Raw genomic sequence first — 25,836 nt, forward strand, 5'->3', positions numbered from 1 at the left:
TCAGAAACTCTGGGAGTTAAAAGAAATCTACTGAGTGTATTTTGCTTTTGTTACCTGCCGGTGTAGAGCCGGTAACAAGGCAGGTGCAGACTTGTTGACGCACAGAGTCACTTACGAAGCGCGGTGTTAGATCTGGGCTTCAGACGCTTTCAAACCCTCTGTGGATTTCATTAGGGGTTAACGGAGGCCTTGTTAAGATGTAGATTTCCCTCAGGCAAAAGGTTTAGGTGCATTTTGCACTAACCAGTGATTACCCCTGGTTTGAATAAAGAGAAGTACATTTGGATTAGAAACACAAGCCTGTCTCCATTTTTTTATTTTTGCTTTTGACAAGAAAAAGTTTCTTGTGAATTTGTGTTTTCATGAGAAATCAATTGGCAGCCTTGAAAAAATCATGCCTCACCATCAATATACAGGCTTACGCTGTGCCTCAATGGACTGTTAAACTCCTAGCAGTGGAATTAAGTCAGCAATCCTTCGTGCCCACTCGACCCTTGCCCTCTTCGTGAGAGGATCGGCCGCGGTGGAGGGTCTGGGGGGGCACTGCCGGCTTTGCCTTGCAGGGGCCGAAGAGCCGTCGCAGCTCTGACCCGGACTGGACTTGGCGTGGCGAAGGGCCCTTGCCGCGGCTGCCCAGCCCTGCTGGCGCGCCCTTCGCACGCTGGTGGCGGCGACGGGCTGGGGTGGAACGCCGCTCTTCGGCTGACCTTGAGGCTTCAAGGCACAGCGAGGAACGCATTCTTAGGAGCTACGAGGAGCACGTGTAGCTGTCTCGTGGGTTTGGTGCCTCCAGGAGGGTGCCCCTTCTCTCTCTCTCCGTCTCCACTTTTGAAATGCAGAGATAACCTTGCCGCTGACGTGATCTGCTAGAGCATACTCGGGGTTTGTGGTCCTCATGTCTGGCCTGGCGCACTAAGCGGGCTGTCACTGCCTCAGAGCGATGATCTAGTTCCTGCAAACCTCCTTTTTTTTGGGGGGGCGGGTTCTCCACAACTGCCGAGAGCAGCGTAAATGATGGAGTTAGGAGCACGTTACTGCATGGATTAGTGTCCATAACTGCTTGACCTGGCTCTTCTAGAGCGCTGCGCCAGCATTCCTCATTTAAATGTGGGGTTAAGCCCAGGGGAAATGAACTGTCCTAACATGGTACACGAGGCCCACGTAGTGAAACGAGCCATTGCCTTGAAGGCAGCAGCGTGGTGCGTGTGGTCCCTTTACACGCGAGCCTGAGGCAAGCGGCCGTGTCCGAAGCGACTCCTACCCACGGGACCTTCTCCCGGGGGTTGTGCGCTGCTGGCTGCGCGTCTGCGCTTGTTCCTCCGCCCAGCGCCCCTTAATCCGGCTTAACCTCAGGGGTGGATGGTGCCATGCTGCGGGTTTAAAAGACGCTTTTTGCAGGCATGCTTAGCACAGCGTCAAATCAGGATGTGTTGGGGTGTACCCGTGGCACGGGAGGTCACTCTTGGAAGGAATTCGGTCAGTTTGGAGGTTTTTCATGGTTGCGTGGTTGGATCGTACCGGTTCTGCTCACTGTGAATCCTCATGGCTCCGCTCCTCGCTTGGTTACGTCCGTGAGCACAAAGTGCCACAAGCGGAGCTGCTTGGTTTGTGCAGGCGTAACTTTGTGCTCTGCCATCAACGTGCTGCGACCTCTTGGATTTCCTCATTGAGGTTCTGTTTGTCGTTTATTACTCTCTGAAACCCACCGTGGAAAGCGGCAAAACCTTGGCGCTTCAGCAGCCCGCGGAATGGAAGGAGACGTGACATCATCGCTGTGCTGCTGCCTTTCAGGCTTTTCTTGGATAAAAGGTTTTGGACATCAATATCTTCTGCGCGGAACCAGCTCTTCTGGGTTAGCATGGGCCCTTCCACCCACCTGAAACTCACCTCTGCACGGAGCTGAGCCTGTGCTGTCTTCGTGTGGAGCCTCCATTCGCAGCCTGAGCTGGAAAAGCTGCCCGGCTCCTGTGGGAAGCGGGAAGGTGGTGGAAGATGATGGTCCCTTGCTGAGAGATGAAGGCTGCTGCCACAAGGGTGTCGCCCTGCAGGTGCCTTTGGGACCACCGCACCCTCCTGCCGTTGCGTTCCCACCTTGGGGAAGGAGCAGTTTCACAACACTGTCCGCTTGAGATGAAGCGGCCCTTGGGTTCCCAAAGCCATGCGGGCTCATCTGCCCTTCTATTTGGGTTGCGGCTCCATCGGCCAAAGGCTCCCCGGTCCGTCTGCGTGAGGAGGAGGGGGGTCGTGGGGGACGAGGCTGCTCTCCCGCACCATGTAGCACCGAACGCCCTCGTTATTCCCCTCCCTCTTGTGCCTCCTGTCCTGCGGGGCGCGGCCCCTTTAAGGGAAGTGAGGGCGGAAGCACCGCCGGAGGCGGGACTTCCCGTCTCTTCCGCCCCGCCGCTGTTCTCGCGAGATCCGCCGCTTCCGCCCTCAGCGCGGCCCTTTCCGAGGAGACCCAGCCAAGATGGTGGGTGCGGGCGGCGGTGCCGGCGGCTCCTATCGGGCTCCATCCTCCGCGGGACCGGCCGCCCGGGGCCGGCGGCGCCGCCGCTGCTGAGGGGGGCGCGGCCCCTTCGCTGGGCGGCGGGGGACTGTCCTCCCCCGGGCCCCGCCAGGGCGGCGGCAGCCCCCGCCGGGGTAGGCCTCGGCGCGGCGGCGGCCCGGCACCTCCGGGCTGGGCCCGGCGGCGCTGAGCGTGGCGGTGGGGGGTGCCTGTGGGGAGGGGGGCTGCGGAGCGCGGTGCCGGCAGCCCTCCCGTGGGCGCGGGGGTGGAGGCGGGTCTCGGCGGCCCTGACACCCCCTTCCCCGGCGCTGCAGGCGGAGGTGGAGCAGAAGAAGAAACGAACCTTCCGAAAATTCACCTACAGAGGGGTGGACCTGGACCAGCTCCTCGACATGTCCCAGTAAGAGCCGTCAGCAGGGCGCTCCCCTCCGAGCTGGGGCGGGGGGCTGCCCCCCTCTGCCTGCAGGCTGGGGCAGAGCCCCTCACCCTTAGCTCGGGCCATGCTAAAACACTTGCAACAACCCGCGTTTTGGGTGGTTCTGCGGTTTGGGGTGTTTGAAATCCCCGAGCAGGGTAAAGGTGCGGGGTCCCTGGGGAGCTCCCCGCGGGCCACGTTCCAGGCCAGGTCTCCATCCCTTGCAGTGAGCAGCTGATGCAGCTGTACAGCGCCCGCCAGCGCCGGCGCCTCAACCGGGGGCTGCGCCGCAAGCAGCATTCCCTGCTGAAACGCCTGCGTAAAGCCAAGAAGGAGGCGCCGCCCATGGAGAAGCCAGAGGTGGTGAAGACCCACCTGCGGGACATGATCATCCTCCCCGAGATGGTGGGCAGCATGGTCGGCGTGTACAACGGCAAGACCTTCAACCAGGTGGAGATCAAGGTGAGGAGCCACGGCAGCATCCTGGGAGCCCAGTCCTCATACAAGCCGAGCATCCTGAATGCATCTGCCTTGATTTTGTAACACCTCATATGAGGCTGCTCCTGCTCCGTGTCCGAGAGGAGGTCGAGGCTCCTCTCGGAGCAGAGCTCACCCTGAGGGACACCTGAAAGGGCCCACCCTGAGGGGAGGTTGCTCGCAGAGGGGTCTTGAGGCTTCAGCGTGGCTTTGAAGTCACAAAGTAACTGCGCTCGGCCCTGGCTCCCTGCCCGCTGGCGCCCGTCTCCGATGGAACGGATCCGTGAGGTTCCTGGGAGCGGGATCACTGGTGGGGAGCCAGGTGGTGTGACCCAGTATCGCTGGCAGGATCCAGCGGTGTTTTCTGCTTGGACCTGCTGTTAAATCCAACCGAGAAGCCCCCGAGGCTTGCGCGTCCCCTCTCACAGGAGGCGTGGTGCCTCTCGGGGTGCAGGGGGAGCCCCTCGTCCCGCCGAGCCCCTCTGGCTTCACGTGGAGCCGGCGGTGCCGGTGGCCCACAGGCCCTGGCCGGGGCAGGAGGAGCCCGGCTGCGGCAGTGCCACAGGCTGCACCGGGACTCCCCCCAGCACGGGATGAGGGTTGTGACCACCCCAACCCAGCGCTGGGTGGTCTGGGGGGGCCATGGGCTGCACCTCACCGGGTTGGTGCCTGCCAACACGCATCTCCCTTTTCTGTTCCAGCCCGAAATGATCGGCCACTACCTGGGGGAATTCTCCATCACTTACAAGCCGGTGAAGCACGGCCGGCCCGGCATCGGTGCCACCCACTCCTCCAGGTTCATTCCTCTGAAGTAACAAAGCGCTGCGGGGGGAGCCTTTTCCACGTCTGTAAATAAAGAAATTTCTCCCAGCTGTGTCTCCCCTGGCCTCGCGGTTCCCGGGCTGAGGCCGGGCGGTGCGCGGGCTGGGGCACAGGCGAGCAACGCGCTTCCGTCTTCATTGCGATCTGATGATTTCCTGAAGGTTTCCCTTTCTTTTGGCACTTCTTTTTGGTAAACGCACGCAGCAAACGCGTCTCTTCAAGTGGGTTTGTTACAGTAATGAAATTCCCTGGTCTGTGCCGGGAGGTGGGTAGTGGCACTTCGTCTCCTTGCCTCCCTTTGTGCCGTTTTGAGCGGTGCTCGCATCGCCCTGGGAATGCTCGCTCACGAAAACTGAGGGGTGGGCGGGTTCCCCCTGCTTCAGAACCAGCCCCACTCCTGGGGGGAAGATGCCAGGGACGCGTCGCAGGACGCCGAGATCCCAAACTATTGGTTTCTCATCTTAAATCTGGGATTCCGAGGGCTTTTGGCAGAGTCGGGGCGGCGGTGGCTGGGCGCGGCGGTTGAGCTGGTGCGTCGCAGCTTGGGCTGAGCGGGAGGGATGTTTTCCCTTCGCGGCTCCAGGGCAGAAGCTGCTCTTCAGGACGAGGCGGGTGATCCAAGGATGATCCGGTCTGGCCCAGGAGCTTCCCCAGAGCCTGGGCAGAGGCCAAGTCAACCCGGCTGGCGCCAGGGCAGCGCCGTCGGTGCCGCGGTGGGACCAGGACCCACCCGGTCCCGGGTGTGGAAGTGTGCGGTGGGTGGGGACCTGGCTGACAGGCCGCACCCAAAGGGGGGTGGTAAATAGCTGTTTTTCCAAGTGGCGACCTGTCACTGGGGGGGTCCCCCAGGGATCAATATTGGGCCCAATGTTATTCAACATCTTTATAAGTGATCTGGGTAACGGGGTCAGGTGTAGCCTGATGGTGTTTGCAAGTGACACCAAGTTGAGTGGGGAAGCAGACGCGCCAGAAGGGAGAGCTGCTCTGCAGGGAGATTGGGATAGGCGGGAGGAGTGGGCCGGCAAGAACCTTATGGAGTTCAACAAGGAGAAGTGTAAGGTCGTGCACCTGGGAAGACATAATCCGGGAGTGCAGCACAGACTGGGATCCACCTGGCTGGGGAGCAGCTCTGTGGGAAGGGACCTGGGGGTCCTGGTGAGGGGAAGCTCAGCATGAGCGAGCAGTGGCTGCTGCGGCCAAGAAGGCCAACGGGATGCTGGGCTGCATCAAAAAGGGCATCACCAGCAGAGATAAAGAAGTCTTCATCCCGCTCTACTCAGCGCTGGCCAGGCCACACCTGGAGCGCTGTGTGCAGTTCTGGTCCCCGCTGTACAAAAAGGGTGTGGCCAGGCTGGAAGGGGCCCAGAGAAGGGCCACCAGGATGATCAGAGGACTGGGAAGCTGCCATACGAGGATGGGCTGGGTTTGTTCAGCCTTGAGAAAAGGAGCCTCGGAGGGGATCTCATCCCCGTGTGCCAGTACTTAAGGGGCAGCTACAGAGAAGACGGAGACTCCCTTTTTACACGGAGTCCCATGGAGAGGACAAGGGGGGATGGACACAAGTTGCTCTTGGGGAGATTCCGATTGGACATGAGGGGGACATTTTTCACAGTGAGGACAGTCACTGTTGGAATAATCTCCCCAGGGAAGGGGTTGGCTCGGCCACGTTGGGCACCTTCAAGAGCCGTCTGGACAGGGCGCTGGGCCATCTTGTCTAGGCTGGGCTCTTTCCAGAAAGGTTGGGCTAGATGATCCCTGAGGTCCCTTCCAGCCTGGGATTCTGGGATTCTGAGTAGGAGCACCGGTGTCCCCAGTGTCCCCGGCTCCTTTCCGGGCGTCGCCGTCCCCTGTGCGGAGCCCCATCGCTGCCGCGCTCTGCGAAGACATCGCCGGAGGCGGCGGAGGGGCCGGTTGTTGCCGTCCATGCTGGTCCTGGCGTGCCGGTCGCCTGGCTGGGCTCCCTGCGCCGCCCCGTGCCAGCACCAACGCCGCCGCCCTGCCCCAGCACGTCTCGAGCGTCGCGGCAATGGGTGTCGGCACAAGCCGTGCTCAAAAAACCTCGCGCCTTTGGGCGGGCAGCGACGCGGGACACGGTGTCCCGCTGCCACAGACGGTGCCGAGCGCACCAGTGGTCTCATCCCAGTTTCACCAGCACCGACCAGCTGTGCCTTTGCCCAACGAGAGGCCGCGGCACTGGGAGCCGCTGGGCTCGGCACTGGTGGGATCTGCCCAGGCCACAGCAGCAGGGTTGTGCCCGGGAGGCTCTGGGGTGCACCAAGCTTGGGGGAGCGCTTTTGGCTCGTCCCTGCCGCTGGCTCCAGGCGTGTTGTGGGGTCTCCCAGGGCCCATCGCCAGCCCCTGGGCTTGGCTAAACGCACCCCAGCCCTGTGCCCCCTCCCAGGGGACGCCGTGGCACCTGAGTGTCCTTTGGAAGGTCCCCCATCGCCGGGTGCGGGGTTCAAGCGACATGACCTTGACAGTCCTTGTGCAGCTCTGCTAGTAGTGGGGGGACAGGGCTGGGGTCACCCGGCCGGCTCGGGGCCCTGCCCGCACCCCCGGCCCAGCCCCGCACCCCTGGGAGCTCCGAGGGGAGCCAGGACAGCCCGGCCAGGAGGTGGGCGATGGTGGGTTGAGCGAGCGGTGGGTGATGGGGGGCTCGGCGTGTGGTGGCTGAAGGGTTCGGTGAGCGGTGGGTGTTGGGGGGCTCAGCGTGCGCGGTGCCGTGGTGCACAGCACAGGTCCTGGCTGCAGCTTGTGTCCCTGCTCCTGGCTGAGGGGGCTCCGCTGGGTGGGGGCTGGTGAGCCGGGGGTCCTGCTCGTCCCGGGGTGATGCCAGGCTCAGCCCCGCACCGGGCAGCTGCGGCCGCCCCCAGGGCTGAACCCCCCGAAACGGTGCCAGCACCAGCCGGCTCGGGGGGGGGTGGGGGGGTGGGGGGAGATTTGGCCCTTGGACGGGGGGAAGGGGCAAACCCTGTGAACCCCGGCACTTGGGGGGCACTGGAAAAGAGGCGGGGGGCTGGATGGAGCCGAGGGGGTGCGGGGAGCCCCCGGCTGCCGCCCTCTGACGGCGGCGGCGGCGCTGGAAGATCCCGGCCGGGAGCGCGGGGGGGGAGCGGGGGCGGGATGCGGCTGCTCGGGGCCGCGCCGGCTCCTCGCCCAGCTCCGCACCGCCGCCGCCGCCGCCGGGGATGAGGTACGGCCGCACCTGCCCCCCCGGCGCCCCCCGGCATCCCCCGGCACCCCCCGAGCACCCCCCGGGGGTCCCGCCGGCTCCGGCCGCTGCAGCCGCCGGGGATGGGGGGCGGCGGGGGGGTGGGCGGCGGGGGCGGGTCGGGGTGCGGTGCCGGGTGGCGGGGGGGGCTGGATGCGTCCGGGGGGGGCCCCGCTTTGCTCCCCCCACCCCATCCCCGCGGCGGAGGGTCCCCCCCGGCCCTGGCTGCGCGGAATCTGCCGTCATGCGGCGGGCGCGGCTCCATCCCGGGGGATCTGGGGGGGGAATCGGGGGATCTGGGGGTGATCGGGGGGTCCGGGGAGGGGGGGGGGGGTCGGGCAGCATTTAGCCCCCGCGTCCCGCATCCCCGGCTGCGGGGACAAAGGCCGGACAATGCCGGGGCTCCGCAGGGACCCCCCCGGGCGGGGGGGGCAGCACTGACCGTCCCCATCCCACCCCCATCCCATCCTGCGGGCAGGGCGATGGGGGGCAGCGGGACCCGCGGCTGGGGGGTCCCCACTGGGGTGGCAGCAGCATCCCCCCTCCCCCCCCGCAATGCGGGCCCGGGTCTCCGCGGAGCCCCTCCCGATGCTCCTCGCCCAAACCGCTCCCCCCCGCCGAGACTGAGGCTGAGCCCCGGAGCTGAAGCCCCAAACCTGCACCCCGAGTCCGCATCCCAAGCCCGCTCCCCCCCCCCCTCCCCCCCCGCCCTTCAAAAATCTCAGCCTCTAAACCAGCACCTCCACCCCACCCAGGGGTGGGGATCCCCCGGGCCCCAGTGCCGTGTCCCGGGCAGGGGTGTCCCCAGCCACCGCCGGGTGTGGGGTGGGAGGTGGGTGCTGCCCCGGGCACGGGCTGGCCACGTTCCTGCCCTCCGGCCCCGGTGCCCATTCCCATGGCCGCCTTCCCCACGGGCTGGGGTGTGGGGCTGGCCCTGGGGGTCCCTGCATGAGGGTGTCTCTGCTGGGGGCTCAGGAGACCCCAGCCCTTGCCCCACAGGCTCCGCATTTGTCCAAAGGCCGTCATATGCGTGTGCACGCAACATACGTGTGTGTGTGTGGGTGCAGCCGCTGTGGAGGGGCGTGGGAGGGACGTGGGTGCTGCAGGGGCTCGGATGCTGCCCTTGGGTGTGGAGCAGGTCCCATGTGCTGGTGTCCCTGCGTGTGCCCCCACATATGTCCCTGTGTGTGCCAACACATATGCCCGTGCATGGGGGGGCTGCGTGTGCGGGGCTGGCCTGGTGCTCCCTGGGGTGGGTTTGCTGTGGTTGGGGGTCCCCAGGGCTGCCGTGTGCGGCCGGGTCGATCAGCGGGGGCTGGCGACAACACGCTGTTTGTTTAATGTCCCCGGAGACTCGGGGAGCCGCAGCCGGTCGGGGGGCTCAGATGTGGCTTTTGTCAGAGGCGGCTGCGCTCGGCTGATGCTGCAGTGCTGGGCCCGACCGTGCTCCTCATCCCCATCCCCAGTGCTGCCACGGAGGGAGCTGGGGGCTGTGGGGTGCATGGGGTGCAGGGGTCCCCCCGCCCTGTCCTGCGCTGCCCAGGCCAAGGCAGCCCCGGCCGAGGTGACACGGTGCGTTGGGGCAGGGTGCGGCATGGTGCGGTGCGGTGCGCGAGGCTGATGCGGTGGGTCGGCGGGCGCGGGGCAGGGCAGCAGGCAGCGCAGTGAGGGCTGGGTGCTGGGGGCAGCACGCTGCGAGGGGCAGCACAGGTGCTGCTTCTCCGCCCGCTGAGCTGCTGCAGCATTTGCCCCACCAGGACGTTGCCAGATGGATTCAGGCCACCAGTGGCCTCAGCCAGCTTCAGGGTGCCCTGAGTGTGTGTGTGTGGGCAGCTGTTGGGTGTCGGAGGAGCCGGGTGCCCACGGCCCCGAGCCATCGCATCCCCCCAGGGTGGGCCCACGGCAGCCCGCGGGCCCTGCCTGGGACCCAGCCCCGCACCACAGAGCCACCGGCAGCCCGCGGAGGCACACTGGGTTCCGTGGGACAGTGACCGTCACGGTGCTGGAGCATGGGCTGCAGGAGCATGGCTGCAGCCCTGGCCCCCCCTCATTCCTGCAGCCCCGACCCCCCCCTTTCCCCGTTGTGTCTAGACGCTTCGCAAATGCAGGTGCCGCCGCGCCAGCCCCTCCCCGAAGGCTGCAGATCCCCAGCGCTGCTGCGGCCGCTGCGCCTGCCTGTCCCTGCCCGGCACCGGGGGTCCAGAGCTCAGACTGCCCCCCATCATCCCCCGGCCCCCCCCAGGCTCCCCCTGCCAGGGCAGGAGCTGGGGCAAGGCTGGTAGGGAGCTGGTGGTTTGGGGTGCCCCAACCCTGTGGCTGCACTGAGAGCCCCGCTGGAGCTGGAGGGGGTCCCACAGGCCGTCCATCACCCCACTGAGGGGCTGCAGCAGCCCCCAGGCTCTTCCAGCCACTGCCTGCCCCAGCATCCTCCCCGCCCCCGAACCAAAGGTGTCGGCGCAGAGCTGTGGGGATGGGGTTCCCAGGGCGGAGGCGGGGGGAACAGCTTTGTGTCTCAGTTTCCCCACTGTGCAATGGGGCTGGTGCCATGTCCCGCCTGGGGCGTCCAGCAGCCACATGTCCCAGCCTGTCCCGACCTGCTGCAGCATGACACAGCACTGTGGGGAGGGCGGCCGGAGCACCCCGGCATGGCGCAGGGCGGGGGCACCCTGTGGGCAAGCAGCACCCACCCCCAGCTGAGCCAGGGAGGGCGGCAGTCCTGACTCCAAGCAGTTCGGTCGGCACGGAGAGGTTTGGGGTACCAGGGAAGGGGTGGGGTGGGGATGTATTTCCCTGGGAGGGGCCAGAAGCCTCCAGCTTTCACCCTCACCCCACGGTGTCCCGCAGTGCTGACCCCCACCCCACCCCCGTCTGGTGGGTGCTCGGGAAGGGCCGGGGACCCGCCTGCGCTGCCCCATCCGCTGTCGCCGTAGCAACGGGAGGCCGTGCTGAGCCCGCATCCTTCATCCCTCAGCCTGCATCCCTCACCCTGCAGCCCTCAGCCATCCCCCCTCCTGCATCCCTCATTGTCCACCCTGCTCTGCAGCCTGTGTCCTGATCCTGCATCCCTCATCCCCACCCCCCCGTCCTTCTGCTGCCCCCCACCCCTTGCTCCCCCACCCTCACCCCCCGCACAGCCCTCCCGGGGGTTATTTCTCTCCTGGGGGTTTATTTGCCGCCTGGGCAGTGGTCATGGGGAGGGGGGGGGTTGCACCGTGGGTGTCTTTGTCTCCTCCGTGCATGGCTGGCCCCGGCGGGGGAAGAGCTGGGTGGTGGGGAGGGGGAGACGCACCCCCGGGTGGGGGCCCCCCAGCCAGTGTGGGGTGCAAGGACAAGGGAGCAGTTTGGGCTGGGGGCCGGGATGGCTCCAGGGCTGGGAAGGACGTTGGTGGGGCCTTGGGGAGGGTGCTGGGTCCAACCGCTGCCTGGTGGGACCTCTGTGCTGGGGGTGGGTGCTGAAGCTCCCCCAAAGGTCTCACGGAGGCAGAGGGATCCCTGGGTGTTTGGGAGCCACCACGGGGCAGCTTTGGGTGGGCAGGGACACCGGCAGCGCCGGGGGATCGATCTCTGCCACCGCCACGGGCAGCCGCTGTCCCTGACCCCGCTGCAGCAGGGGACGGGCCCCATCCTGCCTAGCGCTGCGGGGGACGCAGGGAGGGATGAGCGGGGGGTGCAGTGGGGTGGGGGGAGAAGGGGACTCCCCCCCCTCCACCGTGCACACCCATTGCACGCACACGCACACTCGTGCACACACGTGGCGCTGACGAAGGCAGCGTGGGGTCGTTGCGCTCTTGGCTGCCAGCCTGACCCACTGGGGTGGTGACGAGGGGGTCCCCGTCCCTGTCCCCCCCCCCCCCCATGACCGCGTGTGCTGGTGCCGTGTGTGCCCCCCCCCCGGCAGGTGCGAGGGGCGGTTGCTGCGGCAAGGAGGAGGTTTGGGGGGGCTGGGGCTGGCTGGGGGGGACAGGGGGTTTGGGGGTGTTGGAGGGGGCAAAGCGGGGCTGGGGGGCGCTGCCGGGGGGGGCCGGCTGGCCCTGCTGCGGGAGGGAGCGAAGCGGGAGCTAGTTCAGAGAAGGAGAAGACAAAAGCTAGACAAAGGGGGAAGGGAGCGGAGGGCTGAGCTGCTGCGGAGGATGGAAATCAGGCAGGGGCTGGCGGGGGGCTGGCAGGGAGCTGGAGGGGCCGGGGCTACCTGCCTGTGGGGGGCCAGGGCCAAACACCCACCCTGTGCTGGGGACCCCCCTTCTGAGAGGCTTTGGGGGGGCCACCAGCTCTTGCTGGGGCACTCTGCCCCCTCCATGGTGGGGGGTGCGGGTGGTGGGGGTCCCCCGGGCTGTGCTGTGTTCCTGGGCAGGTGGTGGGGTGCTGAGGGGCAGTGAGGGTGCTGTGGGGCAGGTTGCAGGGAGCACCCCGGGGTGCTGCCCACTCCCCACCCTCCGCAGGTGCTGGAGGAGGTGAAGATGTCCGGCTCCATCGCCTCGTACGACCAGCTGGTGCGGCAGGTGGAGGCGCTGAAGAAGGAGAACAGCCACCTCCGGCGGGAGCTGGAGGACAACTCCAACCACCTCTCCAAGCTGGAGAATGAGACCTCGGACATGAAAGTGAGGACAAGCCCAGGGAGGGGGGCACACGGACCCGGTGCTGGGGCTGCAGGGAAGGGCACACAGAGGCTCCCCACTGCGTCCCCCGGCTCCGCTGACCGCTCCATCCCTGTTTTAGGAGGTCCTGAAGCACCTCCAGGGCAAGCTGGAGCAGGAGGCGCGGGTCATGGTGTCCTCAGGGCAGACGGAGGTCCTGGACCAGCTGAAAGGTGGGTGCCCAGGCAGGGTGGGGAGGAGAGTCCCGCCAAGCCCACCCTTATGCTGCTGCCCCCGTCCCCCAGCCCTGCAGATGGACATCACCAGCCTCTACAACCTCAAGTTCCCGCCGGAGGTGGCCGGAGGCGGCCGCAGCGCCGAGGACAGCCCACCGCCACCCGCGCCCCACTGGGATGGCGCCGGGGACCTGGGCAGAGCCACCCTCCGGCTGCTGGAGGAGCTCGACCGGGAGAGGTGATGGCTGGGGGGGATGAGCGGGGCTGGGGGGGAGGAATGGGGCAAGGGGGGGGCTGGGGGGCCCTCGCTGACGCTCCCCCCCCCCAGGTGCTTCTTGCTGGGCGAGATCGAGAAGGAGGAGAAGGAGAAGGTGTGGTACTACACCCAGCTGCAGAGCCTGGCCACGCGCCTGGACGAGCTGCCCCACGTGGAGACAGTGAGTGGGGGCATCCCAGCACCCCCCCAAGCCCTGGGGCACAGGCAGGACCCCATCGCCCTCATGCTGTCCCCCTCCTCTGCCCACACCCCCCTCCCAGTTCTCCATGCAGATGGATCTCATCCGGCAGCAGCTGGAGTTCGAGGCCCAGCACATCCGCTCGCTGATGGAGGAGCGCTTCGGGACGGCGGACGAGATGGTGCAGCGGGCGCAGGTCAGGGCGGGCGGGAGCCGTCCCTTCCCCTCCTCGCTGCCCCCACCCCCTGTGCCTGGGGGGGCTCCAGCTGCCTTCCCACTCCATCCTGCACCCTCGCACCCAGCCCGGTGCACCCTCGCACCAGTTCTTTGCACCCAACTCTCTGCACTCTCGCATCACCTCTGCGCACCCTCACCCCTGGCTCTGGGGGTGCTGGGGGGGGTCTCAGAAGGGGGGGGGGTCCCAGCCCTTGCTGACACCCGCTCTGCCCCCACAGATCCGCGCATCCCGGCTGGAGCAGATCGACAAAGAGCTCATGGAGGCACAGGACAAGGTGCAGCAGCCAGAGCCGCAGGTAGTGGGGATGGGGCTGAGCCCAGCGGGGGCGAGGGGCCATCGCTGGGGTCTGTCCCTTGTCCCCATGGGGCAGAAGAGCCTGGGGAGGGTGGAGGAGGGGGCCAGGCACAGCCCCCCCGCCACTGTCCCCATCCTGTCCCCATCGCCTGCCAGCGCAGCACAGCCAGGGCTTTGTGTGGCTCGGGCACCGTGAAAATGGGCAGTTGCCATGGAGACGAGAAGTAGGCCATGGCGCGCAGCGGGTGGGCACGGTGGCTCCGGCAGCATCTGCCGGCTGCCGGAGCCACCGGGGTGGGCATCTGCCATCGCCACGGCCCCGCCATTGTCTCTGGCCCCTCCATCACGCCCAGCCGCTCAATCGCCCCCAGCCCCTCCATCACCCCCAGCCCCTCCATCACCCCCAGCCCCTCCATCGCCCCCAGCCCCTCCATCACCCCCAGCCCCTCCATCACCCACGGCCCCTCCATCGCCCCCAGCACCTCCATCACCCCCAGCCCCTCCATCGCCCCCAGCCCCTCCATCACCCCCAGCCCCTCCATCGCCCCCAGCCCCTCCATCACCCCCAGCCCCTCCATCACCCCCAGCTCCTCCACCACCCCCAGCCCCTCCATCACCCACGGCCCCTCCACCGCCCCCAGCCCCTCCATCACCCCAGCTCCTCCATCGCCCCCAGCCCCTCCATCACCCCCAGCTCCTCCACCACCCCCAGCCCCTCCATCACCCACGGCTCCTCCATCGCCCCCAGCCCCTCCATCGCCCCCAGCACCTCCATCACCCACGGCCCCTCCACCGCCCCCAGCCCCTCCATCACCCCAGCTCCTCCATCGCCCCCAGCCCCTCCATCGCCCCCAGCCCCTCCATCACCCCCAGCCCTTCCATCACCCATGGCCCCTCCATCACCCCCAGTCCCTCCATCACCCCAGCCCGTCTATCACCCCCAGCCCCTCCATCACCCCCAGCTCCTCCATCACCCCCAGTCCCTCCATTCCCCTCCATTCCCCCCAGCCCCTCCATCACCCACGGCCCCTCCATCACCCCCAGTCCCTCCATCACCCCAGCCCCATCATCACCCCAGCCCCTCCATCACCCCCAGCCCGTCCATCACCCCAGCCCCTCCATCACCCCCAGCCCCTCCATCGCCCCCAGCCCCTCCATCGCCCCCAGCCCCTCCGTTGCCCCAGCCAGCCCAATGTCCCGCCCAGCCCCTCCTTCGCCAGCCCACACAAGCGGCGCCGCAGGCTCAGCCCCGGCACACTCCACGCCGCCCACCCCACTCGCCTCACCCACGCTCTTCCTTCCCCGAGCCTGCTGCCGTGGCAGCCTCCCCCCACCCCAATCATCCCCAGCTCCGGCTTAAAATATAACCCTGGCACTGACGAAAGCAACAATTGCAATGACTGGGAAATGCTGCCGAATTTAATGGCACCAGTGGGTTCCTGAAAAGCGGGGAGGGGATGGGCGGGGGGGGTGAGGGTGGCGCGTTGCAACCTGTCCCCATCTGCCCCCCCCCTTCTCTGCAGCTCTGCGGGAAGGTGCCAGGCATGGAGGGGGACGGCAGCCTGGATCCCCCGACCCACCCCGAGGAGGGGGGCAGCAGTCTGGGCAGCAGCAAGGTGAGGGGCAGCCGCGCCGGAGTCGGCCGGGGTGGGGAGCACGGCAAGGTGGGGCAGGGGGGGTGGCCGTGTTTAACCCCGAGTCCCCCTCCCGCAGGTGGAGGTGGTCTTCTGGCTCCTGTCCATGCTGGCCACGCGGGACAAGGATGACATGTCCCGCACGCTGCTGGCCATGTCCAGCTCGCAGGAGAGCTGCCTGGCCATGCGCAAGTCGGGCTGCCTGCCCCTGCTCATCCAGATCCTGCACGACTCGGACGGCGAGCCGGGGCCCCCCGAGAGCCCCGCCGGCGCCAAGGACGCCCGCATGCGTGCCAACGCCGCCCTCCACAACATCGTGTTCTCCCAACCCGATGAGGGCCAGGCCAAGAAGGAGATGCGGGTGCTGCACGTGCTGGAGCAGATCCGCTCCTACTCGGAGACTTGCTGGGACTGGCTGCAGATGCAGAGCAGGGACGGGGGCCGAGGCCCCGAGGACAGCGCAGGTACGGGGGCAAGTGGGGTGCGGGATGCACGTGGCTGTGAGCACCCGTGTGTGCCAGCGGCAGCAGGTGATGGGGGGGAACCATCAGTGCCAGACCCCGGGGCTGACCCCCCGCCTCTCCCTGCAGCGCCGGTGCCCATCGAGCCCCAGATCTGCCAGGCCACCTGCGCCATCATGAAGCTCTCCTTCGACGAGGAGTACCGGCGGGCCATGAACGAGCTGGGTGAGCACGGGGTGGGCATGGGGAGGGGACTCCATCCCTGCCCACCCTCCTCCCTGGTACCACAGCAGTGCTGGGGGGGTGTGTGTGGGGAAAACCTCTTGCCCAAGTCACCCCCCGCCTCGTCCCACAGGTGGGCTGCAGGCGGTGGCCGAGCTGCTGCAGGTGGACTACGAGATGCACAAGATGACAAGTGACCCCCTGAACCTGGCGCTGCGGCGCTACGCGGGGATGGCCCTCACCAACCTCACCTTCGGCGACGTGGTCAACAAGGTCGGGGGGAGTCCTGGGGGGGGAGCTGCAGGGTGGGGAGTGGGGCCGGGGGGCTGCGGCATCGCCCTCACCACCCTCATCCTCCTCGCAGGCGACGCTGTGCTCCCGCCGGGGCTGCATGGAGGCCATCGTGGCTCAGCTGGGCTCCGACAGCGAGGAGCTTCACCAGGTGGGTGCTGGTGGCGAGGGGGGCTCCCCCGGGGAGGGGGACGGGCAGGAGGATGGTCCCCGCACCCAGCCGCCCCGCTCTGCTCTCCCAGGTGGTCTCCAGCATCCTGAGGAACCTCTCCTGGCGAGCTGACATCAACAGCAAGAAGGTGCTGCGGGAGGTGGGCAGCGTCACCGGGCTGACGCGGTGTGCGCTGCACGCCGGCAAGGTGAGCACCGGCGCGGGCGGGAGCGGGCACCGGGGCGGGCGGACGGCGGCTGACAGTGGGGGTGTGTGTGTCCCCCGGGACAGGAGTCCACACTGAAGAGCGTCCTGAGCGCGCTGTGGAACCTGTCGGCGCACAGCACGGAGAACAAAGCCGCCATCTGCGGGGTGGAGGGAGCCCTGGGCTTCCTGGTGAGCACCCTCACCTACAAGTGCCAGAGCAACTCGCTGGCCATCATCGAGAGCGGCGGCGGCATCCTCCGGAACGTCTCCAGCCTCATCGCCACGCGGGAGGACTACAGGTGAGGGTCTCCGCAGAGTGGGGGCAGTGCTGGGGAGGGGGCTCAGGGACTGTGCTGACAGCCGGGGGTCTCCCCTGTCCCACAGGCAGGTGCTCCGGGACCACAACTGCCTGCAGACGCTGCTGCAGCACCTGCGCTCGCACAGCCTCACCATTGTCAGCAACGCCTGCGGCACCCTCTGGAACCTGTCCGCCCGCAGCCCCCGCGACCAGGAGCTGCTCTGGGACCTGGGGGCGGTCAGCATGCTGCGCAACCTCATCCACTCCAAGCACAAGATGATCGCCATGGGCAGCGCGGCCGCTCTCCGCAACCTCCTCACCAACCGGCCCCCCAAGTACAAGGACGCCGCCGTCGTCTCGCCGGGCTCCTGCATGCCCTCGCTCTACATGCGCAAGCAGAAGGCGCTGGAGGCTGAGCTGGATGCCAAGCACTTGGCTGAGACCTTCGACACCATGGAGAAGCAGAGCCTGAAGAGCCAGAGCGCCAAGAAGCCGACACGGCACATGGAGAGCCTGGTGAAGGACTACGCCTCCGACTCCGGCTGCTTTGACGATGACGAGGTGCCCAATGTCTCCACCGGCGTGGAAACGGCCAGCGCCTCCGTCCTCTCCATGTTCCTCAACTCCTCCTTCCTCCAGGGGCAGGCGCTGCCCCGGGCGCTGGCACAGAGGCGATGCCCAGAGCCGGAGAAGGACGGCAGCGGCAAACCAGCTGAGCCCAAGAAGCCACCGCTGCTGGAGGACGACGTCTCGCTGGCTGCCGAGAAGTTGGCCAACAAGATCTCCAGCACGGTGGCCAAGATTGACAAGCTGGTGGAGGACATCTCCACCATGCACACGTCCTCGGATGACAGCTTCAGCCTCAGCTCGGAGGACCACTGCCTGGACTGGCAGTACGGCCCCGAGGAGGTGCACGAGGCACGTGCCCAGTCCTGCTCGCCGTGCCGCCTCTCGGACGCCGGCGGCTTCGCCAAGCGCGAGAGCCTGAGCCGGGCGCACACGCTGCTGCGGCTCAAGACCGCCTACACCAGCCTGTCCAACGACAGCCTCAACAGCGGCAGCACCAGCGACGGCTACTGCACCAAGGAGCACATGAAGCCCTGCACCAGGGCCACCTTCCTTGACTACCGGGACGAGCTGCAGCGGTACCAGAAGCGGCCGAGCCGGCTTGACCTCAAGAGCATCCTGGGCAGCAAGCCGGAGCGGGTTGAACCCCCCACGCTCAAGGGTAGAGACACGTCTGAGCCGGAGAAGCCGGAGCAGCGAGACCTGCCGGAACGGGCCAAGAAGACGGTGACTTTCCCCAGCCCCAAGGCACTGGACAAGGAGCCCGAGTGGAAGAAGGAGGCAGGCAGCAAGCTCTCCCCCGACCCCCAGGTCCGCACCATCAAACTCTCTCCATCCTACCAGCACGTCCCCCTGCTCGAGAGCCTGGCCAAGAGCGGCGTGGCCACCGGTGCTGGCCACCACCCCTCCCTCCTGGGCAGAAAGCAAGCCTGGCTCCCCCCTGCGCTGCTGCAGACGGCCGAGTCCTTGAGCAAGATCCCAGAGAAGCTGCCTGCCCAGCCACCAGCCGCGACAGAGCAGGAGTCAGTGCAGAAATACTCAGTGGAGGACACCCCAATCTGCTTCTCCCGGTGCAGCTCCCTCTCCTCCCTCTCCTCAGCTGACAACGTGCTGGATGGGCAGAGCCACAGCGAGAACGACCTGGACAGTGATTCGTCCCTGGAGATCCTGGAAATGGAGGAAGGGGATGGGGAAGGTGAGGAGGAGAGGCACGAGAAGGAGAAGGTGGCGGATCTGGGTCCGGCCACGCCGGTGAGGATTTCCCAGCCCATCACCATCCCCTTCCCAAAGCGCGACAAGGTCTTCCTGCGGGAGTCATCACCATCACGTCAGGATGACCTCACGCCCTCAAGCTCCTCGGAGAACTACATCCAGGAGACGCCGCTGGTGATGAGCCGCTGCAGCTCTGTCAGCTCCCTGGGCAGCTTCGAGAGCCCCTCCATCGCCAGCTCCATCCAGAGCGACCCTTGCAGCGAGATGATCAGCGGCACCATCAGCCCCAGCGAGCTGCCGGACAGCCCTGGGCAGACCATGCCGCCCAGCCGCAGCAAGACGCCCCTCTTCGAGCTGGGCTGCCAACCTGAGAAGGAGACCAGCCAGTTCAACATCCAGTGGGAGAACAACGTCAAGAAGTTCATGGAGATCACTGACTTCAAGGAACGCTTCCAGCTGCCCCAGGACCTGGACTCCATGGTCTACTTCACGGTGGAGAAACCCAACGAGAACTTCTCCTGCGCCTCCAGCCTGAGCGCCCTGCCCCTCCACGAGCACTATGTGCAGAAGGACGTGGAGCTCAAGCTGATGCCCACATTCCCGGAGAAGAACAGCCTGAATTTTGCGGCTCACGAGAAACGGGAGGAGCGGCGGGAGGAGCGGTACCTGGAGGGCCGCCGGCGGGCCGACCGCCCCGAGCCCCCCGACGACGATGACATCGAGATCCTGAAGGAGTGCATCAGCTCTGCCATGCCCTCCCGCTTCCGCAAGGTGAAGACGTCCCTGCTCTCCGGCCAGGTCCTGCACCCCCAGACAAAGAAGCCTGTGCACGTCCCTGTCTACATGCTGGTGCCAGCCCACGCACACACCGGCGTCCCCAAGCACCTGCGTGCCACCGCCCGCGACCTCTTCAAGGATGACGACTCCTTCACCGACTCGGCCGATGGGACCCCTGTCAACTTCTCCAGCGCCGCCTCACTGAGCGATGAGACCCTGCGCTATCCGGCTGCTGAGGAGGCTCCGCATCCCCGCGGCCCGGGGACGGGGCGCCCGGCAGCGGTCCTGCCCGAGGGACAGCACGAGGCGGGCAGCGCCGGCACCCTCCAGGCCAGGAGAGCTGCCTCCAGCAGCTCGGCGCCTGCCCGGCTGAGCTCAGCCTGCAAAGGGAAAGTAGGGTCGAGCCATGGCCAAGGCGGGGAGGGGAAGCGGGGCCAGCCCCCCCCGAAGAGCGGACGCAGCCTGGAGCTGGAGGTGGGGAGGGCCAGTGGTTCCCCCGGGAAGAAGGATGCGCCCCAGGAGGATGGGGTAGCCTTCCAGTCGCTGTGCCACACCACGCCGACGGAGGAAGCCGTCTACTGCTTCTACGAGCAGGACTCGGACGAGCTGCCCGAGGCGGGCAGGGAGGTGTCTGGCAGCAGAGCTCAGCCCAGCCGGGCACCCAAGAAGGAGCGCTTGGGTGGCTCTGTTCCCCGGAGGGAGCCTGAGCCCAGTCCGCGGCCGGCGAAGGCGAAACCACAGAACAACCTCATTGCTGATGAGACGCCGCCGTGCTACTCCCTCAGCTCCTCCATGAGCTCCCTGAGCGATGCCAACCTCTCTGACGGCGAGGAGCGGGGCCAGCCCTGCGGCAAAGCCCCCCGGCCGCGGTCAGCCACAGCGATGGGGCAGGCACAGGGGGGCTCCCCCAGCTCCCCCAGCCTCAACTCGGAGGATGACCTGCTGCAGAAGTGCATTGGCTCAGCCATGCCCAAGCGCCGGCGGCCCTCGGCTCGCCGGAGGATGGTGGAGCGCAAGCAGAAGCCGCTGGGGGCTGGCGGGAGGGATCGGAAGGTGGAGGCGAGGCATCATCCCGCCGAGGATGCCGGCTCTGACCGGGGCTCAGACCTGGACAGCGTGGAGTGGCAAGCCATCCAGGAAGGTGCCAACTCCATTGTCACCTGGCTGCACCAGGCTGCTGCCTCCCTCTCGCGGGAGCCTTCCTCCGAGTCTGACTCCATCCTCTCCTTCATGTCGGGTCTCTCGGTCGGGTCCACCCTGCAGCTCTCCCTGGGCAGGCAGGAGAAGAAGCGGACGGGCAGCGTGGCTGGCCGGGATGTGGCGAGGAGGGAGCACAGCAAGAGCCGCCCAGAGAGGAAGGACGCACCGGGCACCCATCCCACCAGCCGCCGAAGCGCCAGGACGGAGCAGAGCCCGGCACCCACCAAGCCGGTGCCCAACCTGCCCGTGGTCTTCCGTGGCAGGACCGTCATCTACATGCCCAGCCTGGCCAAGGACGCCCCCAGCCCGCGGGCCACCCCGAAGAAAAGCCCCGTGGCGAAGCCCGAGGTGCCACCGGCCAAGAACCTCTCCCTGAGCCAGCAGCGCTCACGGAGCCTGCACCGGCTGGGCAAGCCCCCCGAAACTGGGGACCTGGCGCTGCCCAAGAGGAGCACGACACCACCTGCCCGCATTGGCAAGGGACCCCCCTCTTCAGGCTCCTCCCGCACCTCCACCCCCTCCCAGCACGCACCCAAGAAGCTACCGTCGCCCTCCCAGCTCGCCAAGCAGGGTCCCCCGGCTGCGGGCAAGGCGGGCGGCTCACCCTCCCCGCCAGGACCCCCAGCCAGAGCCCCAGCCCCCAAGTCCCCGGCCCCCAAGCAGTCCAAGACGCAGAAGTCGCCCGTCCGCATCCCTTTCATGCAGAAGCCCAGCAGGAAGGTGCTGCCGGGGCGGGGGACGATGCCGGTGCTGGAGGAGCAGGCGGATGCTGGCAAGGCGCCGGGCGGCAGGCCGGGGGGCAGCCGGCTCAACCTGGTGCGGATGTCATCGGCCCGTTCCAGCGGGAGCGACTCGGACCGTTCCGGCTTCCTTCGCCAGCTCACCTTCATCAAGGAATCCTCCAGCCTGCTGCTGCGGCACCGCGCCGAGCTCTCCCCGGCGCAGCCGACGGCCTCGCTGCCTCGCCGTGCCTCCCCGCAGCGCAGCCGCACCGCCCTCCCGGCCGTCTTCCTCTGCTCCTCCCGCTGCGAGGAGCTCAAGGCGGCCAAGCCAGCCGCCCCCAGCCCACGGCCCCTCATCCCCAGGGCCCAGCCTGGCAGCAAAGCCCCCGCCGGTGCCAAGCCGCCGCGGAGGACCAGCTCTGAGAGCCCGTCCCGGCTGCCGGTGAAGACCAGCATCCCCACGCCCGAGCCCTTCAAGAGGTATTCATCCTCGCCCAACATCAGCGTGGCACGGAGGACGGGCAGCCCTTCCTCCGTCCTCTCCGCCCGCTCCGAGGCTTCGGCACGGCGGCGGCAGACCGAGGCAGCACCCGGTGGGCAGCAGGCGAAGCCACCGGTGGTGATGATGAAGGGCACATGGCGGAGGATTCGGGACGAAGACATCCCCCACATCCTCAAGAGCACGCTGCCCTCCTCCGCCCTGCCACTGGCGGACGCTGGTGAGGAGGAGCGCCCCGGCACGCCCGGCCCCAGGAAGACCAGCGACGCCGTGGTGCAGACCGAGGACTTCTCCACCACCAAGACCAACTCCAGCACCTCTCCCACGCTGGAGACCCGCGAGGGGCCCCCGCACACCCGCGCCGCCTGCGATGGCGAAGCCCTGGCCCCCGCCAAGGCCACCCTGCCCATCTCCTTCGGCCACGAGGCGCCGGCCGGGACCTTCCCTGCCAGCCGGCACGGCTCCCCGAGCAGAGCCGCCCGCGTCACCCCCTTCAACTACGTCCCCAGCCCCATGGTGGTGACGGCAGTGGCCGACAAGGCGGTGGAGAAAATCCAGGCTTGAGCATCTGCGTGGGTGAAGCCCCGGCGAGGGTCCCGTGACACCCCCTGCCCCATGGGAGCTGGCCAGGACTGTGCTGGGGGGGCATGGCGACGCAGGACAGCTGGGGACCAGCGAGTCACCCCAACCCGCTGCCTGTCCTGGCTGGGGTCTTGCTGTACCGGAGCACCGCAATTCCCAGTGCCAAGGACCGGGCAGAGCTGGGGGGACCCGCTGGGCGCTGGGGCTGATGCCCCAAACCGAGATGCATCTCGGTGGCCACCTCCTGCTGAGGGACACCCCAGGACAAGGTGAGCAGAGGCCGTGTCCTCACGTCCCCCGTGCCGCTCCCCCGCCTCGGGCAGAGGCTGAACCAGGGCCTGATCCTGCACGCAGGGAAGATGGCACACCACACCCCCACGCCAGGTCTCCGCTGCATGCTACAGCTCGTCTCAGCACCGAGAGCCGGCCCTGCCAGCAATCACAGCTCATTTATTAACGAGGGGAGAGAACGCACGGGTGGATCAAGGCAGGGAGAAGCTTTGTGGGAGGAGAGTGCGTGGCCATGGGGAGAGGGGGCTGGGACCCCCACTTCGTGCTGCTGGAGGCTCCTAACGAAGCTGCCCGGCTGATTGCTAACGGGTACCCTGCAGCCGCGGCGCCTCCGCTGGTTCAGGGCGGCGTCGGGTGGAAAAGGCACGGGAGGAGCTGGGCAGGGGCTCGCTGGTGGGCGGCTGTGGTCCTGACGGGCTCGTCACAGGGGGCTGCTCGCAGGGCCATGTCACGGGGCTGGGGAGCTGCTCTGGGAGGGGATGGGGTGCTGAGCTGGCACCAGGGTGCCCAACCCCTGGGGAAGGGTCTGGGGCCCCTCACCCCGCTCTGCAGCCCCCCAGCCTCCCGCCCTGGCGTGGCAGAGCCCTGCGCCGGCTCACAGCCAGGATCCCAGCACATCCCCGCATGCTGTGGACACGAATCCATCCGGGACTGGATTACGCCCACGAGCATGGGGGCTCCCAGCCCCAAAACACGGGGGACGCCCCCACTCCTGCTGCCAGTCAGCCCCATGTGCTGAGGTGGGGGTGTGCAGGAAGATCCTCGGCCCTGGGGAGCAGGATGGGCTGCAGAGGGACCCCCCGATCCGGGTGCTCCCCAACCCCCTGGGTGCCTCCTGATCCTCCCACCCTACCACTCACTGCCCGCTTTGGATGGGGTGGCCTATGAGCCCCCCACATGCCAGCGTCATTGGGGTGCTGCAGGGACAGACACGGGGCTACGGGGACATGTGCAGGGGATGCAGGGACACCCACGGGGCTGTGGGGACGTAGTGAGGGGCTCTGGGGAGTTGCACCGGGGCCGTGGGGCCACAGGGGTATGCACTGAGGCCAGGGGACATGCATGGGGTCCCCAGGGACGTGCACCGGGGTCACGGGGATGTGCACGCCCCAGTGCCCGCTGGACACCTCTGCTCCGGCGGCGGCTGGGAGGCTGCAGCCAGCACAGCGGGACCCGGGGCTGGAGCTGAAGAAAAGGGGGCAAAGCCCCCAAGGGCAGCAGGCATCCCCACTGCCGAGTGCCATAACCGAGAGGAGGATGTGCCGGGAGGGCCAGCATCGCCCCACACGCTCGGCTGCGGCCCCGGGTTCAAGCCCCACCGCCCAGCCCCACTCTTGCCCGCCTCTGCTCCATGCGTGCCCATCGGCTTCAGCCCTCCTCTACGGACAATCCCGCCGGGTTTCGCGGTGCCCTGCTTCCGCCATCGCTGTATGTATGTACTAAGGATGTTATTTTACCGGGAGTCTGGACAGTATTAAGAATTAAAAGCCAACCTGTGTAAATAGGAAGGGGTGGTCTGTCTGTCCCACGTGCCTGGGCTGGGGGGAGCTGCAGCCCAACAACATCGTTTTCCAGATCCATTTCTTGTGCTTCACGGCCGAGGTGGCGACCGGTGGCTTCAAAGGGTCCGTGAAGGTCGGGCTGGAGAAGGACAGCACGCCGGCCACCTCTGCCCGCTTCCCGCACACCAAGGGGCCCCCGGAGTCACCCTGAGTGGAGGTGATAGTGGGGAGCGGACCCCGACTGGGGGCCAAGGACCCCATCATGGCCAGGGGGGCATCTTGCCTCTCTGCTTGGGGTGAGCATCTTCCCAGAGTGCCCCCACCACGGGAACGGCGGCTCGGTGCGGGGACAGAGCTTTGCAGCCGCTTGGTCCCCTTGCAAAGCCCTTTGCCCCCCCCCCGCCCCAGCTCCTCACCTTAGCGGGTCCCGAGCCCCTGTGGCGTCCCCAGAAGCAGATCATGGTGGGGCTGATCTCGCCGTTCCAGAAGCGGCTGTTGTTGCACATCCGTGTGTTCAGCACCGTGACCTCCAGCTCCTGCAGCGTGGTTGAGACGCTCCCGTTGCGCTTGCTGATGCCCCAGCCCGCCAGGCTGCACGCCGCCCCGTCCGCCGGCTCCCGCCGCAGCAGCCCGATGAGCTTCCGTGTCTTGCTCAGCTTCACCGTCCCCTTCAGCTGCGGGGAGGGTGGCGTGGGCAGTGTCAGACCCCCACCACAGCCGAGGGCTGGCAGGAAGCACCCCGCCGCTGCAGGCAGGCGGCCGACGGGGAGCCCCGAGCAGGTGCAGCGCCCGCGGGAGCAGGGAGATGTCACCGAGCTGTGAAAACGCTCCGAGGTGAGAAGAGGAAATGTCACCCAGCCCCTCAGTCCAGCTGCACCGGTGCAGCGTGAACCCACTTGGCCCCCTCCCTGGCAGCATTTCCTGGCATCACCAACCGTCACACCCCTCCAGCCCATGGCAAACCCTTCCCCACGGCCGGCGCAAGCCCCACCTGGAGCAGGAGAAGGTCGTTTTCCATCGTCTTCTTGTTATAGCCGGGGTGGGGACAGACTGACCGGATCGGGAAGGTCTGCGTGTCCACCCTGCGATCCTTCAGGCTGTGCAGCCCCACCACCACCGTCCTGCCGGCAGTCGTCCTGCCCCGCAGCAGGAACCGGTGTCGGCAGCAGCCTGCTGCCAGCCACGTGGAGCCCCGCCAAGACCAGCGTCCCTGCACCGGGCAGGACGCGGCCACTCCGGACTCACCTCTCAGAGAGGCAGTGGGCGGCCGTCAGCACCCACTGCTTGCGCAGCAGCGCTCCCCCGCACACGTGAGCCCCCCAGTGCTGGATGGACACCATGTAGGGTCTGGAGTGGGGTTTGGCCTCGCGTCCCCCGATGACCAATGACTGGCGCGAGCCCTGGGCTGCTGGGGAGAGCCTGGCCCAGTCCCGCTGCCGCCAGTTGGCTGCCCCTCCAAGGGGGAAAGGCTGGGGCTCCCCAGCACCCCGTCCCCTGCATCGCATCCAGCAAACCCATCCCTGCAAGCTGGCCCCCCACCAGCAATGCCAAGACCCCGCTGGCCGCCCCCAACCCACCGCCCTGGTGCTCACCCAGCCCGGCCGAAGGGAGGGTCAGCAGCAGCAGCAGACGCCCCAGGGCACCCCTCGCCACCATCCTTCACCCGCTGTGGGGTGGCAGCGCCCGCCTGCTCCTCGTCCCTCCGCGGAGGCAATGCGATGCTGCCGCGGCTCCACGTCGAGCCAGCGCAGGGGCAGAGGAGGTCCCGGGTCACGTGTGGAAGCGGTGCAGGGTGGCAGCGGGGCAGGGACGCCCCGCTAAGGGGGGCAGGAAGGGGAAGAGGCAACCACGGGACAGAGAAAAACGCCTGTGAGGGGTGGAAAGTCACCCACGGACACGCCGGCGCTTTGATCGCACTCCCCGCTCAGCACACGACGCGGAGGTGTGCAGACAGAAAGTCGCATCTTCAGTTCTCCGAGAAGGTTTTTTAAT

At 67.4% G+C, this 25,836-nt stretch overlaps 3 protein-coding genes across 3 annotated transcripts; 2 read left to right on the top strand and 1 right to left on the bottom strand.

Annotated features, from left to right (window-relative positions):
• Positions 1 to 2,367: 2,367 nt before the first annotated feature.
• RPS15 (ribosomal protein S15) lies at positions 2,368 to 4,429 on the top strand. The gene is made up of 4 exons (XM_064469644.1): positions 2,368 to 2,470; positions 2,821 to 2,906; positions 3,149 to 3,383; positions 4,100 to 4,429. Exons 1-4 carry the CDS (start codon positions 2,468 to 2,470, stop codon positions 4,211 to 4,213), a joined length of 438 nt encoding a protein of 145 aa, XP_064325714.1. The 5' UTR covers positions 2,368 to 2,467; the 3' UTR covers positions 4,214 to 4,429.
• Positions 4,430 to 7,347: 2,918 nt separating this feature from the next.
• Positions 7,348 to 23,852, top strand: APC2 (APC regulator of WNT signaling pathway 2). The gene is made up of 15 exons (XM_064469319.1): positions 7,348 to 7,413; positions 11,871 to 12,029; positions 12,148 to 12,238; positions 12,311 to 12,479; positions 12,570 to 12,678; positions 12,779 to 12,892; positions 13,152 to 13,229; positions 14,752 to 14,844; positions 14,942 to 15,326; positions 15,453 to 15,548; positions 15,679 to 15,818; positions 15,910 to 15,987; positions 16,079 to 16,195; positions 16,279 to 16,493; positions 16,579 to 23,852. Exons 2-15 carry the CDS (start codon positions 11,889 to 11,891, stop codon positions 22,031 to 22,033), a joined length of 7,281 nt encoding a protein of 2,426 aa, XP_064325389.1. The 5' UTR covers positions 7,348 to 7,413; positions 11,871 to 11,888; the 3' UTR covers positions 22,034 to 23,852.
• On the bottom strand, positions 23,772 to 25,349 carry LOC135316451 (granzyme M-like). The gene is made up of 4 exons (XM_064469899.1): positions 25,090 to 25,349; positions 24,836 to 24,980; positions 24,261 to 24,518; positions 23,772 to 24,051 (listed from the first exon to the last, which is right to left on the bottom strand). The coding sequence occupies exons 1-4, from the start codon at positions 25,347 to 25,349 to the stop codon at positions 23,824 to 23,826; spliced, it is 891 nt and encodes a 296-aa protein (XP_064325969.1). The 3' UTR covers positions 23,772 to 23,823.
• Positions 25,350 to 25,836: the final 487 nt, after the last annotated feature.

This window comes from Phalacrocorax carbo, chromosome 19, assembly GCF_963921805.1.
Source record: "Phalacrocorax carbo chromosome 19, bPhaCar2.1, whole genome shotgun sequence".
In the NCBI taxonomy this organism is placed as follows: domain Eukaryota; kingdom Metazoa; phylum Chordata; class Aves; order Suliformes; family Phalacrocoracidae; genus Phalacrocorax; species Phalacrocorax carbo.

Coding starts and splice junctions, on each gene's coding strand:
- APC2 (XM_064469319.1), top strand. CDS start 11,889: ATGTCCGGCTCCATCGCCTCGTACGACCAGCTGGTGCGGCAGGTGGAG. Junction 12,893..13,151: donor AGATGGTGCAGCGGGCGCAG/GTCAGGGCGGGC, acceptor CTGCCCCCACAG/ATCCGCGCATCCCGGCTGGA. Junction 16,494..16,578: donor GCCACGCGGGAGGACTACAG/GTGAGGGTCTCC, acceptor CCTGTCCCACAG/GCAGGTGCTCCGGGACCACA.
- LOC135316451 (XM_064469899.1), bottom strand. CDS start 25,349: ATGCGATGCAGGGGACGGGGTGCTGGGGAGCCCCAGCCTTTCCCCCTT. Junction 24,981..25,089: donor GCCCACTGCCTCTCTGAGAG/GTGAGTCCGGAG, acceptor GCTGCGGGGCAG/GACGACTGCCGGCAGGACGG. Junction 24,052..24,260: donor GGGGCTCGGGACCCGCTAAG/GTGAGGAGCTGG, acceptor ACCTCCACTCAG/GGTGACTCCGGGGGCCCCTT.
- RPS15 (XM_064469644.1), top strand. Junction 2,907..3,148: donor CAGCTCCTCGACATGTCCCA/GTAAGAGCCGTC, acceptor CATCCCTTGCAG/TGAGCAGCTGATGCAGCTGT. Junction 3,384..4,099: donor TCAACCAGGTGGAGATCAAG/GTGAGGAGCCAC, acceptor TTTCTGTTCCAG/CCCGAAATGATCGGCCACTA.